Source organism: Haliotis cracherodii, unplaced genomic scaffold (genome assembly GCF_022045235.1).
Source record: "Haliotis cracherodii isolate W230 unplaced genomic scaffold, xgHalCrac1.p SCAF_4, whole genome shotgun sequence".
NCBI classification, from domain to species: Eukaryota; Metazoa; Mollusca; class Gastropoda; order Lepetellida; family Haliotidae; genus Haliotis; species Haliotis cracherodii.
The window spans coordinates 29,039,030-29,054,919 of NW_027266297.1; the positions used below are offsets into that span (position 1 = coordinate 29,039,030).

General features: G+C 40.7%; 1 protein-coding gene across 1 annotated transcript; it reads left to right on the forward strand.

Annotated features, from left to right (window-relative positions):
* Nucleotides 1-2,165: 2,165 nt before the first annotated feature.
* On the forward strand, nt 2,166-15,087 carry LOC139480241 (kynurenine/alpha-aminoadipate aminotransferase, mitochondrial-like). The gene is made up of 12 exons (XM_071263280.1): nt 2,166-2,232; nt 3,256-3,353; nt 4,324-4,423; nt 5,347-5,415; nt 5,990-6,122; nt 6,436-6,510; nt 6,873-7,130; nt 9,300-9,382; nt 10,356-10,452; nt 11,693-11,819; nt 12,615-12,817; nt 14,190-15,087. The coding sequence occupies exons 1-12, from the start codon at nt 2,216-2,218 to the stop codon at nt 14,238-14,240; spliced, it is 1,311 nt and encodes a 436-aa protein (XP_071119381.1). The 5' UTR covers nt 2,166-2,215; the 3' UTR covers nt 14,241-15,087.
* The last annotated feature ends 803 nt before the right edge of the window (nt 15,088-15,890 follow it).

Consider the following 15,890-nt stretch of genomic DNA (forward strand, 5'->3'; position numbering starts at 1 on the left):
CATGATCTAATGCAAAAGAAGTGGGACACTCAAGTAGGTATAAATAAATTACATGAACTTAAACCAACTATCGGCTACACCTACTTGGGCTGTCAGTCCAGATTTGAGGAGGTCATAATACGACGATGTCGTATTGGCCATAGCAGGTATACAAACGATTATTTATTGAAAGGTGAAGATCCTCCGTTTTGTATCCCTTGTGATGAAAGAATCACGGTCAAGCATGTCCTGCTTGACTGTGTTGATTTTTCCATCACAAGGGATAAATATTTTACATCATCATCAATTAAGGATCTTTTTAATAGAATCAATTCTCATTTAATCATAGGTTTTTTAAAAGAAATTGAACTTTTTGATAAATTTTGAATTGTGTACATAGCTATATTTTATATTGGTAATGTATAATTTGTAACTTCGATGGTCAGTGGCTATATCCTCAAAGGGGGTTGAAGTAGCGTAAAATTATTGTCCCCCTGAGAGGATATGTAAGACCACATCATTCAAAGTACATTTATTCTTACCTCAGTTTTACAACGTAGTATATTTGTTTCTTTTAATGGTTGGCTAAAATTGAATACCATTACCAGCAGCTGAAGGGATGGTGTAAATCCTACTGGGGAGCCGTGCAGGTAGCAAAAGTAATGTAAGTCCCCTCGGTCCCTTGTAAGGTGGCCTAACTTTGGTTGCTGGTGATCTATAGCCCAATTTTATATTGTCTTGTTGATTATAAATGTATTGTTTTAACTGTTCTCAACTAGTTTTACTATTGAACCTGTGATATTCTAGTTATCTTACTGTCCATCGTTGACAGCTTTTTATTAAATCAAAATGTAATTATTATAACTGTTTCGTCGCGATATGGCTGAAATACTGCCGATGTGACGATAATTCTCACTCACTCACTCACTCACACTATGACGTGTGACTACACATTGTGACTGTGTGATTTCACATTGTGACTGTGTGACTACATATTGTGACCGTGTAACTACACATTGTGACTACGTACAATGCCATACAGGATCTGCAATTACAGACTGTCACGGCATAAAGAACCGCGAAAAGTGATTAACTGTTTTATGACGTAGACCTGAAATATTAATATTCACAACTGTCATTATCTACTGTAGTTCATAGTTATTTGTTTGTCCATGAATACCAAACCTTTGTACAAAAAACTACATATAATTCACCTAGTCCGCTTAGGTTATATTGATTCCGGTTATGTTTGACACGGAATATTTGTGCATATTTCAAAATCCTTTGTCACAGACATTTGTGCCTACTGGCACAGTCACTAACTATTTATATACCTATACCGAACATACATGAACGAAAATGCATGTAATGATGTGCCACGCCATGCCACGCCACGCCACGCCATGCCACGCCAAGCCACGCCACACAAACCTACTTGTTTGTGTTTATTTAACCTTTGTATAACTTTATGTTTTATATATTACCCAACAGTGTAAGTCACACCATGAGGACATTGCATGCGAAAGACAACAGCTGACCCAGAGAAAGATAGACAGCAGCGGATGTAATCTATCAACTGTGTGCGGTTGCAATTTGAAGTTGCCCTTTCCTGACCTCACAGTACCGTTATCTATCATGTTGGGGTGTGTAGGGAAAGAATGTATATTACAGAAGAATGAGTGGGTGAATAGGGTTTAACGCCGCTTTGCAGTTATGTCACGGTCTGTCAGTTTGATGTGGGAGGAAAACCCGAAGTTAGGCAGGTCTCAGGTACGACATGGATACAATTATTATTATATTTAAAGCCCATTGATGGAATGTTGCTAAAAGCGGCGTTAAACTAGACTCACTCACTTGAACTTTGTTTTCAGAATAAGGTAGAAATCCAAAGAGAAGTTCTTAAAAATTCCTCGATCATTTCTATGACTGACTGACTGAGTATGGTTTTACGCCGCTTTTAGCAATATTCCAGCAATATCACGGCGGGGGACACTAGAAATGGGCTTCACACATTGTACCCATGTCGAGAATCGAACCCGGGTCTTCGGCGTGACGAGCGAACGCTTTAACCACTAGGCTACCCGACCGCCCCTCGATCATTTCTATGGATGTGCCAGGCAGCTCTTATCCGGATATAACAAAGATTTATTTGATGTAGTACGGTTTGGGCCCTGGGAATGTTCAGTCACACACCTCAAACTTCCGATTAGAGAAACACTCTGACACGGCCAGCAACATGGCGGAGGGGCGAAGGTAAATGCTATTCATGATATCGATATCTGGCGTAGTTACATCGTTGTGTTTCATTGTCTAACAGTAACATGGCAGCAGGTGGTCCTGAAAGGACGGTTGCCCTATTACTTATGTAAACAGAAGCTATTTATCAGTCATATTAGCTAAAAAGGCAACAGCTTACGATATCTCATTACCAACACATGTTCTCACTGCACATAAGCGTTATCACGAATGCGGTATATATACATATGAACCGATATACAATTCAGATAAATAGGTACAGATAAGGCTATTAAAGAACATGTTCGCATTGCCAGCATCGTTTCAGGTCTAATATGTGCATTATAGTCCTCACAGCTTGAAATAGAATCACGCAATATCACGATGATTACTTAACGAAGATCGGTAGTCAGGTGACTGCGAGCGACTATGTTGTGCAGCGTGTGAGTGCAGTTGTATATAAAACGCTTTTGACGAAGGTCACTGCTCAATATGACCGCTCGCAATCACCTGACTGTCGATTCTTTTTGTTTGTTTAATATTTGTTTGTTTGTTGTTTAACACCGCACTCAGCAATGTTCCAGCTATATGACGGTTTAGTGTAACGAATCTGGACCAGACAATCCAGTGAATGACATCATTGGCATCGATCTACGCAATGGGGATACGATGACATGCATCAACCGAGTCAGCGAGCCTGACCACCCGATCCCGTTAGTCGCCTCTCAGGACTAGCAAGGGGTTCCTGAAGACCAAATCTAACCCGGAATCTTCACGGGACCTGTCATTTTTTACCCATATTGTAACCACGTGATCAAAACGTAACGATGATGTTTATGGCTAAGAAAATTATAATTTCTTGATAAGCGCACTTGCAATGTTTGTCGTTACTGTAAGAAGTATTCTGTATCGGCGGATGGGTTGTTTTAACTTTATAAGTATGATCACAAATGCAGCGGCCTTCGTTATTTAATTATCGCGATATTTCGTGATTTTGTTTCAAGTGGCGAGGACTATAACATCCTCCAAATGTCATTACAGTGTTGCACGCAGTGACAACCAACGTATTACAGACTACAGCTTGTTCTTCGACGAACAAACGAAACTGACAAAACCTGCACCTATTTGGAGGTATGTAGGTACGTATTCAGCTCCGGTTTCTTGTATTTATATTTGCACACTGTGTACTACATTCACGCGATTTAATCTTTGATGTCGGTTTACCTGTGTGTAAATCAGAGAGTCTTTGTATAGTACATGCATGGCGAATGATATGGCATGAGTTCATGGCATTTAGCAGATGTGCATACAGACAATGTAACATACTACTTTAGTCACGCCAATTGACGATCTCATCCCTGCTTCGACGTGGACGTGAACGGTAAACATACACCTGAGTGAGCTTATGCCGCTTTGAACAGTATTCCAGTTATATCACGGCGTGTCAGCTTGGTGTGGGAGGAAAGCTCGAAGTGATGCAGGTCTCCGACGTTTATCACTTTTGTGACACCCTCGAGCACGGGTGTGGTGCTGACAAAACTAAAAACATAATCAGGACAAACGGGATTCGAACCAATGATCATAGATTTCTGGCGTGCCCAAGGGAAAAAACTGCCGATTGCCAGACGACTGGGCCACTCCCGGGCTAGAACATTATGTAATTCCGTGACAGACTGGTAACACTTCAAAAATGGAGTCGTGAGGCCATAATGGATGGTCAGTGTCGTTAGCTTCTAGTGAATGGACAACAGGGTAGATAGTCCAGCCTAGTAGAAGCAGCCACACACACACACACACACACACGTGCATGCACGTGGCTATATAAGTGCATTAATCTTGGACGCGACGTTAAACCCAATTTCACCTCACATCACTTCAGTTTTGAATAACAGAAGGATGTTACTTATGGGGAGGAGTCTTAATAATTATGTTTTATGCCGACTTGATCCCACTCCGTGGAGATAAGTTCCTGGTTCGAATCCCAGAGTACTTCCGATTTATGTGCCTTGGGCATATATGTGAAGTCAGTTTCTGATTACCCAAGCTGTGGTACTTTTGCAATATTGCTGACAGCAGCGTAAAATCATACTCACTCATTTTGACTTCCAGAACAAAAGACTAAAACGCCGACATCTGAACAAGTATGGATGGATGGAGGATTACCAAACAGCATACAGTTTCCCCTTCGCAAAGCAACGTTAACGTTAAGGTAAAAAAACATGTATTTCTCATTATGTCGGTCAGTGGAATTATATAATGACGTTGTGGATTACAAACCTTGCCCTTGTGGCCCGAATATATACCTAGAACTATGTGACTTCACGCAAAATGGCAATTAACTTTGAATGTGTTCCCATCCTCTGCGGATTGTCGGAAAGTGTGACTTTAATATATATGCTGGTCAGGCTTGGTCACTTTGGTGTTTTTGGTGTCATCATACACCGTCCACATGGCATGTTGCTCATATTATCTACTACTGGTTTCTCTAGCCCAGACTAGATAATCTACAGTCCACCTTGATATATGCTGCCGAGCAAAAGAAAATAAACACCAATGTTTGATAGTTGCTAAAAATGAAACAAACAAGAAATCGTATTTGATGGTGATGTATAATAATGTGATACGGATATCAGAGGACCTGGAGTTTGCAGTGTTACGTCTTAGCGGCGTTAATCACTCACTCACTCACGTACTCACTCACTCACTCACTCACTCTAACAACTGGTATTACACAGCATCATACAAACCACAGGGTCGCATGATGGAGTGGGTGAGTGAGTATGGGTTTACGCCGCTTTTTGCAATATCCCGGCGGAGGGACACCTGGAATGGTCTTCACACATTGTACCCATGTTCGGAATCAAACCCGGTCCTTCGCCGTGACGAGCGAACGCTTTAACCACTAGGCTACCGAACCAAATCCTCATGATGGAGTAAACGTATGGTATCAGAACTGTCATTTGATTCATATTTTTTTATTATGTCTTCGAAGATTAAATAATTTGTCTTTTTTAATAAATCATAACTTGTATCCTTACTTTGACCTTAAGATGAAGACGTAAGTTTGACCCTAAAATACAGAAGTGAAGATATTAACTGTACACTATATATATGAATGATCATGTTTTACAGCGATGGTGAGGAGGTAGAAATTACACCCACAGAGATGAACCTTTGTCTTCAGTATACAAGCACAAAGGGGTAAGAACACCGTAGTTCCATCAGTAACCAATCCAGTGTTTTTAAATAAAATGGTTGGGTACTTTTTTCTGCAAAATGTTAGGTACAATAGGCACAGAGTTCTAAGCCTATGCGATTCTCTCTGCGAGTCAGTTCTTAACATAAGAATCTCTTGCAGTAGGTTTGAATTCCAGGTCCATTCCGATCATTTACCCAAATGGTTAAACTCAAGAATCAGTTTAACTCCGGGAGAGTACATGTGAGGTGGATGGGTGACCTTAATTTGCAAGCTTCACATCGGAGAGTTTCCCGAGCTTCGTCACTGCCCAACACTGAAACACATATTATGTGTAGTTGCTACTGAGGCAAGTGACTTTATTCGAAATATGCCCGTGTTTACATGGCAACGAATGGGTACCCGGTAGGATGAGATGTTTAAGTTAATGAATGGGCTGTATTCTCCTCAATAATGTAATTTGAGGGAACAATGATCCATTCACCGGTATAATCAACTTCTTTGACAATTTGCTTTGAGGCAATAAATATGGAATGGAAATTATTATCATATTTTATAATTTGAATACTTGAACGCAAGGATGCCAAAGATCCGAGGATGGGTGGAGGAGTTATACAGGCGTGTACACAACCCTCCAACAATGGACGACGGTGGACTCCCGTCATCCCTCGCCTTGCTACTCACCCCTGGGGGAAGATTTGGCGTGGTCCAGGTAAACAGAATCTTCATACCAATGTAACTACAAAGAATACCCAGCCTCGATTATCCAACGAAACAGATTCCTTAAGCTGTAAAAGCAAAAAAGCGGTGAAAAATATGTATACATATATATTTGCATTCAGTCTATTTCACGTCCGATATAAGACATTCAAGATGGCAAAACCGTTGAGATTTAGCTTAATCATAATTATACATCATAATGTAAATACCTCTGTTGCTGGTTGCTTAGTATGTAATTTGAAAGAAAAACATGTTGTTTCTCGATGTTTAAAGAAACTTATTTTTATGTACTTATTTTTATTCAGGCCTTAAAGATGTTTGTGGAAGATGGAGGTTGTTTTCTCGCTGAAGAAGTGATTTACCAGACAATAAGTCCTACAGTAAGTGGGATTTTGTATCGAGATTAGTTATTGTTCAGCTACAGCTACAAAACCAGATATTTTTTGTTTTAAAACTATGAGCCTGATTTTGGGGAACTTCTTTCTTTTTTTCAACAGTCTGAAGCATAATTATTATTTTTCAAGAACTTTAGGGGATAATTATTTTTCGGGGATAAAATCCCAGCCCCCAATCAGAATATCAAATGGTCGGCACCTAAAAGACTCTTGCCGACGCTCACCCACTTACTCAAAGAGTCTCTTACCGCTATTTAACACTTACCCACCCACCACAAACCCACTTTCTCACCCATAAAACGTGTAAAATAACAAACAACCTGACTCAAGGATTCCTTCTTCTTCAGTACTTACCACGGAAAGTCAGAGGCGTTACAATCCGAAGTGATAATGTAGGTATGGACCCTGTCCACCTCAAGCAGGTATTGTCCGAATGGGACGAAGGGAGTCAGGGACGGCGTCCCCATCTAATGTACATCGTCCCTAGTCTAAGCAACCCTACGGGGAAGACCCTGAGCGAACAACGGAAGAAGGACCTCTACAACGTTGCCCGAGAGTTTAACATCCTCATCTTGGAAGACGATCCGTACTACTTCTTGCAGAGCGTCAGTTTTCTGTCTTTTCGTGTATTTAGTGATGAAATATACTCAACAACAAAAGTTCCTGTAACACCAATATTTTAGTGTGTTTTTCAAACATGTAAAGCTTGGTTTTCAATATTGTAGAACATGTATGGAATCAAGTCACAAAAACATGCAAAAGTTTACTTTTATGCAAGCCCCATGCATTTCACTACCCAAGAATGGGTATAAAAACATGTGCGTTAACGGGATTTCATATGCATTGTTTAGCATCGTGCTGACAACAACCACTGAGAAAAACAACAAAATTACGCAATTATTCAACATTACGAAATGGCACGCCTGTCCGAAAATGAGCGCCTGCGAGCCACTGGTATGCTTGAAGCAGGATTGAGTCAACGTGATGTTGCAAGACAATTTAACGTCCACAGAAACACCATTTGGTGTTTATGGCAACGTTGGCAACAGACGAATGCAGTTGACTGACTATTTGACTATTCACTAACGAGTCTCGTTTTCACCTCAGCCACAGCTATGGACGGATTCGAGTGTACCGACGTCAAGGTGGACGTTACGTCAATCATTGTGTCATGGAAGAAGATCGTTTCGGGGGCGGCAGCGTTATGGTACTGGGTGGGATTACAGCAAGACAGAAGAGCCGTTTGATAGTGGTAGAGGGAAATCTCAATGGACAGCGCTACCGCGACGAGATCATCGGCCCTATTGTTCTACCGTTTTTGCGTCGCCATGGCCCAGGCATTACCTTTCAACATGACAACGCCCGTCCTCATATTGCTCGACTTGTTCAGGATTCTCTTAAAAAAAACGTGAATGTCATCCCCTGGACGGCTCGCTCCCCTGATCTCTCGCCAATCGAGCACATGTGGGATGAGATGAACCACGTGTTCCACAGACACCCCAGGAACTTCGAAACATGCTCCAGCAGGTATGGACAAATATCGCACAGGACTTTGTGCGACGCCTGGTCCATTCCATGAGACGAAGATGTGTTGCTTGCATAGCGACCAGAGGTGGACACATACGCTATGGATTTGTAAATTGACATTTTGGCATGTTCATGGTTTTTTTACGAGATCACGCATTTTCTGAAGTCAGTATGGCAAAGTAAACCATTTGAACACTTACAGGAGTCTTATATCTGTTGCAAACCGAAATTGTTTCAGATTTGGTAAAAAACATAACTTTGCATTAAATCTTATTCAGTGTCACAGGAACTTTTGTTGTTCAGTATTCTTTATTAATGTTAAACTAGCCCATTGCTAGTGTCCCACGACAGGATTTTGCTGGAACACTGCGTCGTAACATACATTATGCAAGAACTATTTACAGTCTGTCTCAGTGATTCTGAGTTTTTGTTGAGAGATCTTGAAGATAAGTTATGACAACACATATATATATAATATACCATTGGTGTATCATAACATGTTTATTTCATATCGTAACATAAATAAGTTGACATTTGCAATATCATCCTTGCCAGGTCACACCATGAGATACGTGTGTTATTATACAAGAAGAAAACGTCTATATTTTCTCTGTATTGTTTGACTTGGCAAAACACTTTAATAAACATTATGCATTGTAGATGATTGAATACTTTATGTCTAAGCGAACAGAATTTCATATAATATTCATCAGAATCTTTGCCAAGTCCCTAAATGAGATAAAACATGAACAAAAGAAAAAAAAACGTCTGTGTTGACTTGGCGAAAACACTTTATGAATGACACACTGCTGCTCCTTGTTATCAATGAATATGTAGATATGTAGATTTATTGCACCAACGAAAATCACAACTGTTTGAAACATTTCACTGGTATGAAAGATTTTTCTTTAAAAATATTGCAGCTGATTTCAATTATGACTTTTATAATAGCTGTTTCTTATTGTTTGGTAAGGATAAAAAAATATCTTTCATAAAAGAATCTTCTGTTTTAATTGACGACGAGCAGAAAAGTATTTCCTGAATAAAACGTTGCTTCTGCTAATGTTCACAAATTACATCATATAAAAATCTATGAAGTAGTTAGATAATGTAATATAGATTAACTATTAAGAAAGCGTAGTGTGTATGTCGAATTACGTTTGGTTGTTATAATCTGTATGTCAGATGATATTTACTGTGTATTGTCACTATGTGATTATTGTAAATTGGTTTGCTATTTCTTGCAGTCTCTCGTCCCGAGTTTCCTGTCGATGGATACGGATGGGCGTGTTATTCGAGTTGACTCATTTTCGAAGACATTATCCCCAGGGTAAAAACTGTATGACGTGACACTGGAACATTGTTACTTATTTGATTTGTAACAGTGTCCATGACTTACAATGTCACTCCGTAATATTGTTGATGACTTGATATTTGTAACTTGTTGATGTTCTATTACGAAACAATGTAACATTGATGACTTGATTTTGTAACTGAGTCGATGACATAACGTAACAATGTTACATTGTTGATGATTTGATTTGTAACAATATCGATCATTTATAACGTAACACTAATATTGCTAATTATCCGATATAATTGTAACTTTGTGGATGTAAGATAGACACAATTTTTATGGATAACAACTTCTTTAATACTGTCAAAAGCGACGTTTCGGTATAGATCCTTATACCGTTGTCAAGCAAGACGCTTTTTACAGTATTAAAGAAGTTGTTATCCATAAAAATTGTGTCTATCTTGTCATCCGCCAACTTCTAAGTAATGCCTATCAAACAAGTTTTGTAGATGTATCACGCCACACTGTTCCAGTATTAATGGAGGAGGATGTAACATGTTTTTTGTTTGTTTGTTTGATGTTTAACGCCGCTCTCAGCAATATTCCAGCTATATGGCGGCGGTCTGTAAATAATAGAGTCTGGTCCAGACAATTCCGTTATTGACATCATGAGCATCGATTCACGCAATTGAGATACGATGACTTGCATCAACCAAGTCGGCGAGCCTGACCACCCGATCCCGTTAGTCGCCTTGATGTAACATGTAACAATTAGGATGACGAATGGCGTGGCACTGTAACATTGTGAATAACACACTGTTAACACATTTCTAGAGGAATGGATTTTAACTTAAGCCGTTAATTGCACTTTATCATAATCACTATATCTATCTTACTGATGCAGCTTTAAACTTCTCATCACTCTTTTTGAAAATGTCTATTTGAATTTATTACTTGAATTTTGAAAATCAAATACATTTCTGATATCTCCGATATGTCGTGAAAGGTGTCGAATTGGTATCGTGTTTGGACCAAAGCAGATTGTGGACAAAATGGCAATTATGCAACATCCAATGACAGGGGGGCCGAGCGGATTATCTCAGGTGATATGCAGTATGGTATCAACTTATACCCATCATTTTAACTCTACCGAATGTCCATGTCTAGCCCACCAATTTCCATATTGTAGTTTAACAGTATATGATTCGTCTCTCACTTTTCTCCTACCCGTGGGGGCACGGGTAGCCCAGTCGTCTAAGGCGTCGCAATTCGCTGGGTAGAGTTGCGTCCCTTGGGCACGCCAGAAACCTATGGGTTCGAATCCCGGTTCGCCCCAATTTTGTTTCTAGGATTGTCAGCACCATACCCGTGCTCGTGGGTTTCACCGAAGTGGTAAACGTCTGAGTCCTGCTTGACTTCAGGCTTTCCTCCCACATTAAGCTGAGACGCCGTTATATAACTGAAATAATGGTAAAGCGGCCTCAAACCCAACTCACTCACTCAATCAATCAACAACCTTGTAGTTTTACACTGTATAACTCATCTCGCACGTTTCTCCGACTCACCTTCCAGCACCTCGTAGTTTTACAGACTGAGTATATAATCTGTCTCACTTGCTTCTCCTTCTCGTCTTCGATGCCCTTGCAGTTTCACAGTGTATAATCCATCTCGCACGTTTCTCCAACTCACCTTCCAGCACCTCGTAGTTTTACAGACTGAGTATATAATCTATCTCACTTGCTTCTCCTTCTCGTCTTCAATGCCCTTGCAGTTCCACAGTGTATAATCCATCTGGCACGTTGCACCGACTCGTCTGTCAACACCTCGTAGTTTTACAGCATATTATCTGTCTCTCATGCTTATCCTTTTCGTCTTCTGGGGTACGGGTGGCCCAGTCGTCTAAGGCGTCACAGTTCGCTGGGTAGAGTTGCGTCCCTCTGGCACGCCAGAAACCTATGATCGTGGGTTCGACTCCCGTTTCGACCCGATTATCTTTGTATGTTTGTCAACACCATACCTGCTCGTTGGTTTCACCATGGTGGTAAACGCATGAGACCTGCAGAACTTCGTGCTTGCCTCTCCCATTAAGCTGACACGCCGTGATATAACTGAAGAACTGCTATAAGCGGCGCTACATAAGAGTCACTCACTCACTACTCGTCTTACAACAACTTTTAGTTTCACAGTACATAACCAATCTCTCACGTTTACCCTAGTCACCTAGTCACCAACAACACGCCGTACGTTTACAGTATATAACCTTAATCTTGTATTCATGACAACAGGCGCATTAACTACTTGTAGTTCTACCATATATAATTCTCTTGTTCTTCTAACCTGCAGGTGATAATCTCTAAAGTTGTGGACACCTGGGGCCACGACAAATTCCTCAAACACATGGAAAAGGTGGCTAGCTTCTACAAGCAGAGAAATGACACACTGATATCATATATGGAGAAATATCTTACAGGTAAAGCCCGAGACGTAGTATTTATAAATCTGACTGTGAGGCATGGGCACAATTAATAGTACAGTACTACCAAATACACTGCTTACTTCAAACGTAGGTTTAAATTTCAAGTTGACAAAATAAAATGTCTTGATTTATTCTCCGCTCTGATTTTGCAAGGGTTTCTTCCCGTTTTTGCAAAACTTAAAACTTTTCAGAATTGTGGGCGGAAAATCTAAAGTTCCGCAGAAGTGTTAAGCCATTTTTGTGTTTATGGGTTTGTGTTCGCTTAAAGGTCATGATCAAAACCAATCAAGGATTCGAACCCACGAACTGTGGATCTAGCAGCTGAGGGATGTAACTCTGGTCAGCTGAATGTGGCACCTTATTACACAACTAGGTTCGCCCCGATTACGTTTCTGTACCAAAGTGGTAAACATCACAGTACATTGACACGCTGTGGCTTAATTGGAATACTGTTACAAGCGGCATTAAACCTAACTGCCTCACTCACTGACTTACTCACAATTGGGCCACCAGAGACTCCACATTATGTTAAGTGCGGGTATTTTCAAACAATGCAACCTCCAGTCTTTCAACAGGGCGTCATCCTGGTTATGCTTTGGCGTTGATGTTTAGTATAAATGTTTTTGATTTCTATGTGTAATCGAGACTGGTTATTGTATGGCGTTGAGGTTTATCAGTGTGTTTGATATCTAAGTCAGATCTGTGTAAAACCTGGATGTTAAATAGGATTATCGAATGTAGTTTAATAGTCAATACGTATCTGAATTTATATCCCATCAATGGATGCAGGTCTATGCGAGTGGACCCCCACGGGTGGTGGAATGTTTCAGTGGGTGACGTTACTGGGCGTGGACAAGTCCGAGCCGGTCGTTGACAGATTGATGGAGAGGGGGGTCTTCGCCATGGATGGCTTCATTTTCTCCGTGGACCTAGCATCACGACCCAACATCCGTCTCGGCTTCTCGCAGGTGTCGGACGATGAAATGGAAAAGGTGAGTTAGAGGACGAGTGAGAGGGTTAGTGAGTGGGTGACTTTGAAAAGCCATTTCTGGGAAGGGGTCGCAGATTGCACATATTTGTGGAGGCGAACCCGGATCTCTGAGGTGATGATATCCCTTGAGGCATCGTCACTAGACCAAGGTTCCTCGCCTTTGAGGAATAAGAATATACCAAAGGATTAGACGTAAACATTTCCTTTGTCGTTAGTTGGCCATTGCATCTGCATTTGGGGGCTGTGCAGTTACAGCACTCGTTCGCCACGCCGAAGGCCCGGGTTCGATTCCGAACATAAGCATAATGTGTGAAGTCCATTTCTAGTGTACCCAGCCGTGATATTGCTGGAATATTTCAAAACGCGGCGTTTTACTTACTTGCATATTGACTGCCTCCGTGGTCTAGCGGTAGAGAGTCTGCCCGCAGAGCGTAAGTTCGGGGGCTCGATCCCTGGCCGCGTCATACCAAAAGACGTTAAAAGATGGTATTTGTTGTTACCCTGTCTGGCGCTCGGCATTAAGAAGCTAAAACAAGGACTGGTCGGCTCGGAGTAAGTGGGGTATTCATGTTCAACTGCGGCATGGTATCTCAGCGGGCTAGCACTATTAAATTGGCATCAGTCAGGACTAGTACAAGCGGCCGCACACACACATCACACACGCACACGCACACGCACACGCACACGCACACGCACACGCACACACAAGCGCGCGTGCATGCACATCGCTATATAAGTTAACCCCATTTCACCTCACTCACAATTGAATTAACCCCAGTTGACACCCTCCATCGACACACCTCAACCATATGTCACCAATTGGTGCATGTGACATTAGTGAGTGAGTGAGTGAGTTGGGTTTAACGCCGCTTTTAAAAGTATTCCAGTCATATCGCGGCGTGTCAGCTTAATGTGGGAGGAAAGCCCCAAGTGATGCAGGTCTCAGACGTTTACCACTTCGGTGAAACCCACGAGCACGGGTATGGTGCTGACAAACCTAGAAACATAATCGGGGCGAACCGGGATTCGAACCCACAATCATAGGATTCTGGCGTGCCCAAGGGACGCAACTCTGCACAGCGAATTGCGGCGCCTTAGACGACTGGGCCACCCGTGCCCCCGCATGTGACATTAAATGGCTGTACGGGACTTAACGAGCTACTTCTCCGCAAACACGTCTCGGGAGTCAAAAACCTAGTACTGCTTCAGAATTCGTATCCAATTCAATTTACCGTTTAGAATTAGCGTTTGCTCTTCTAATCCTAGGGCCTAAAGTTTTATCTATGCGAATTCCTTTGGAAAAAGATATTGAACTCGAAAAGGATTTGTTTGTTTCACGTCTGTCAATGTCTCAATAATAATTTCATTTTCAGGCAATTTCAACATTAGCTGGTGTTCTGAAGGAAATGAGAGACATCAAATGAAAACACGTTTACTCAAAATGACATCTACACTAACTCCTGACAACGAGATTCGAGAAACGTATTCAAGACTGTTAGTGTTGTACACTATAAAAGATATGTAAGAATATAATGCATATTACCGTTGATTATTGAAATTATTTTAACTTGGATATATATATATATTTGTCTTCAATGTAATCTCGGTTGTCAAATGAGTACTTCGTATTCTTTGACGCATCAGTGACAACAATTATGTCCAGTGCAAATTCTATATTTCGACTTTAACCAAAGGTTCCCGTGTTGTTTTTTATTTCTAGTGAACAATTGAGTTGCCTTTACATGTGTTTTTGACGGGTGCCATGGATGGGGCAGGATTTTCGCGAACACCTATCATCATCACTATTTGATAGTGATTCATAGATATATGCTCCGGATATAATCGGGATCGTACAGTGGACTACTTTTAGTAGAGATTTAATTATGGAAATACTTTTGTCACTTATATTTCCAAGTAATCCAGGATGTCTTTTATGTACCCGGTGTTCAGTATGGTCGAGAGCGTCTATTAAATGCCGTATGTTCAATATGATCCAGACTGTCTAATGAGTGCCTTGTGTTTAATATCATACAGACTGTCTAATGAATACCTTGTGTTCAATATTATCCAGACTGTCTAATGAGAACCATGTGTTCAATATTATCCAGACTGTCTAATGAGTACCTTGTGTTCAATAAGATCCAGTCTGTCTAATTAGTGCCTTGTGTTCAATATTATGCACGCTGTCTAATAAATATCTTGTGTTCAATATGATCCATGCTCTCTAATGAGTACCTTGGGTTCAATAAAATCCAGCCTGTCTAATGGATATCTTGTGTTCAATATGATCCAGACTGTCTTATGAGTACCGTATGTTCAATATAATCCAGACTGTCTAAAGAGAACCATGTGTTCAATAAGAACCAGCCTGTCTAATGGATGTCTTGTGTTCAATATGATCCAGACTGTCTTATGAGTACCGTATGTTCAAAATAATCCAGACTGTCTAAAGAGAACCATGTGTTCAATAAGAACCAGACTGTCTAATGAATATCTTGTGTTCAATATGATCCAGACTGTCTTATGAGAACCATGTGTTCAATATGATCAAGACTGTCTAATGAATACCTTATGTTCAATATGATCCAGACTGTCTACTGAGAACCATGTGTTCAATAAGATCGAGACTGTCTAATGAATACCTTATGTTCAATATGATCCACACTGTCTAATTAATACCTTATGTTCAATATGATCCACACTGTCTATGATTAGTGAACCATGTGTTCAACAAGATCGAGACTGTCTAATGAATACCTTATGTTCAATATGATCCAGACTGTCTAATGAATACCTTATGTTCAATATGATTCACACTGTCTAATAAGAACCATGTGTTCAATATGATCCAGACTGTCTAATGCATACCGTCTGTTCAATGTGATCCAGACTGTCTAATGAGAACCATGTGTTCAATAAGATCCAGCCTGTCTAAAGAGTGCCTTGTGTTCAATATGATCCAGACTGTCTAATGAGTGCCTCGTGTCTTAATATTATCCAGACTGTGTAATGAATACCTTGTGTTCAATAAAATCCAGACTGTCTAATGAGAACCTTGTGTTCAATAAGATCCA

What these genes read in the sequence shown, in the direction of transcription:
- LOC139480241 (XM_071263280.1), top strand. An exon ending in CAGTATACAAGCACAAAGGG is followed by an intron (nt 5,416 to 5,989) that starts GTAAGAACACCG and finishes CTTGAACGCAAG; the next exon opens with GATGCCAAAGATCCGAGGAT. An exon ending in TCGAAGACATTATCCCCAGG is followed by an intron (nt 9,383 to 10,355) that starts GTAAAAACTGTA and finishes ATGTCGTGAAAG; the next exon opens with GTGTCGAATTGGTATCGTGT.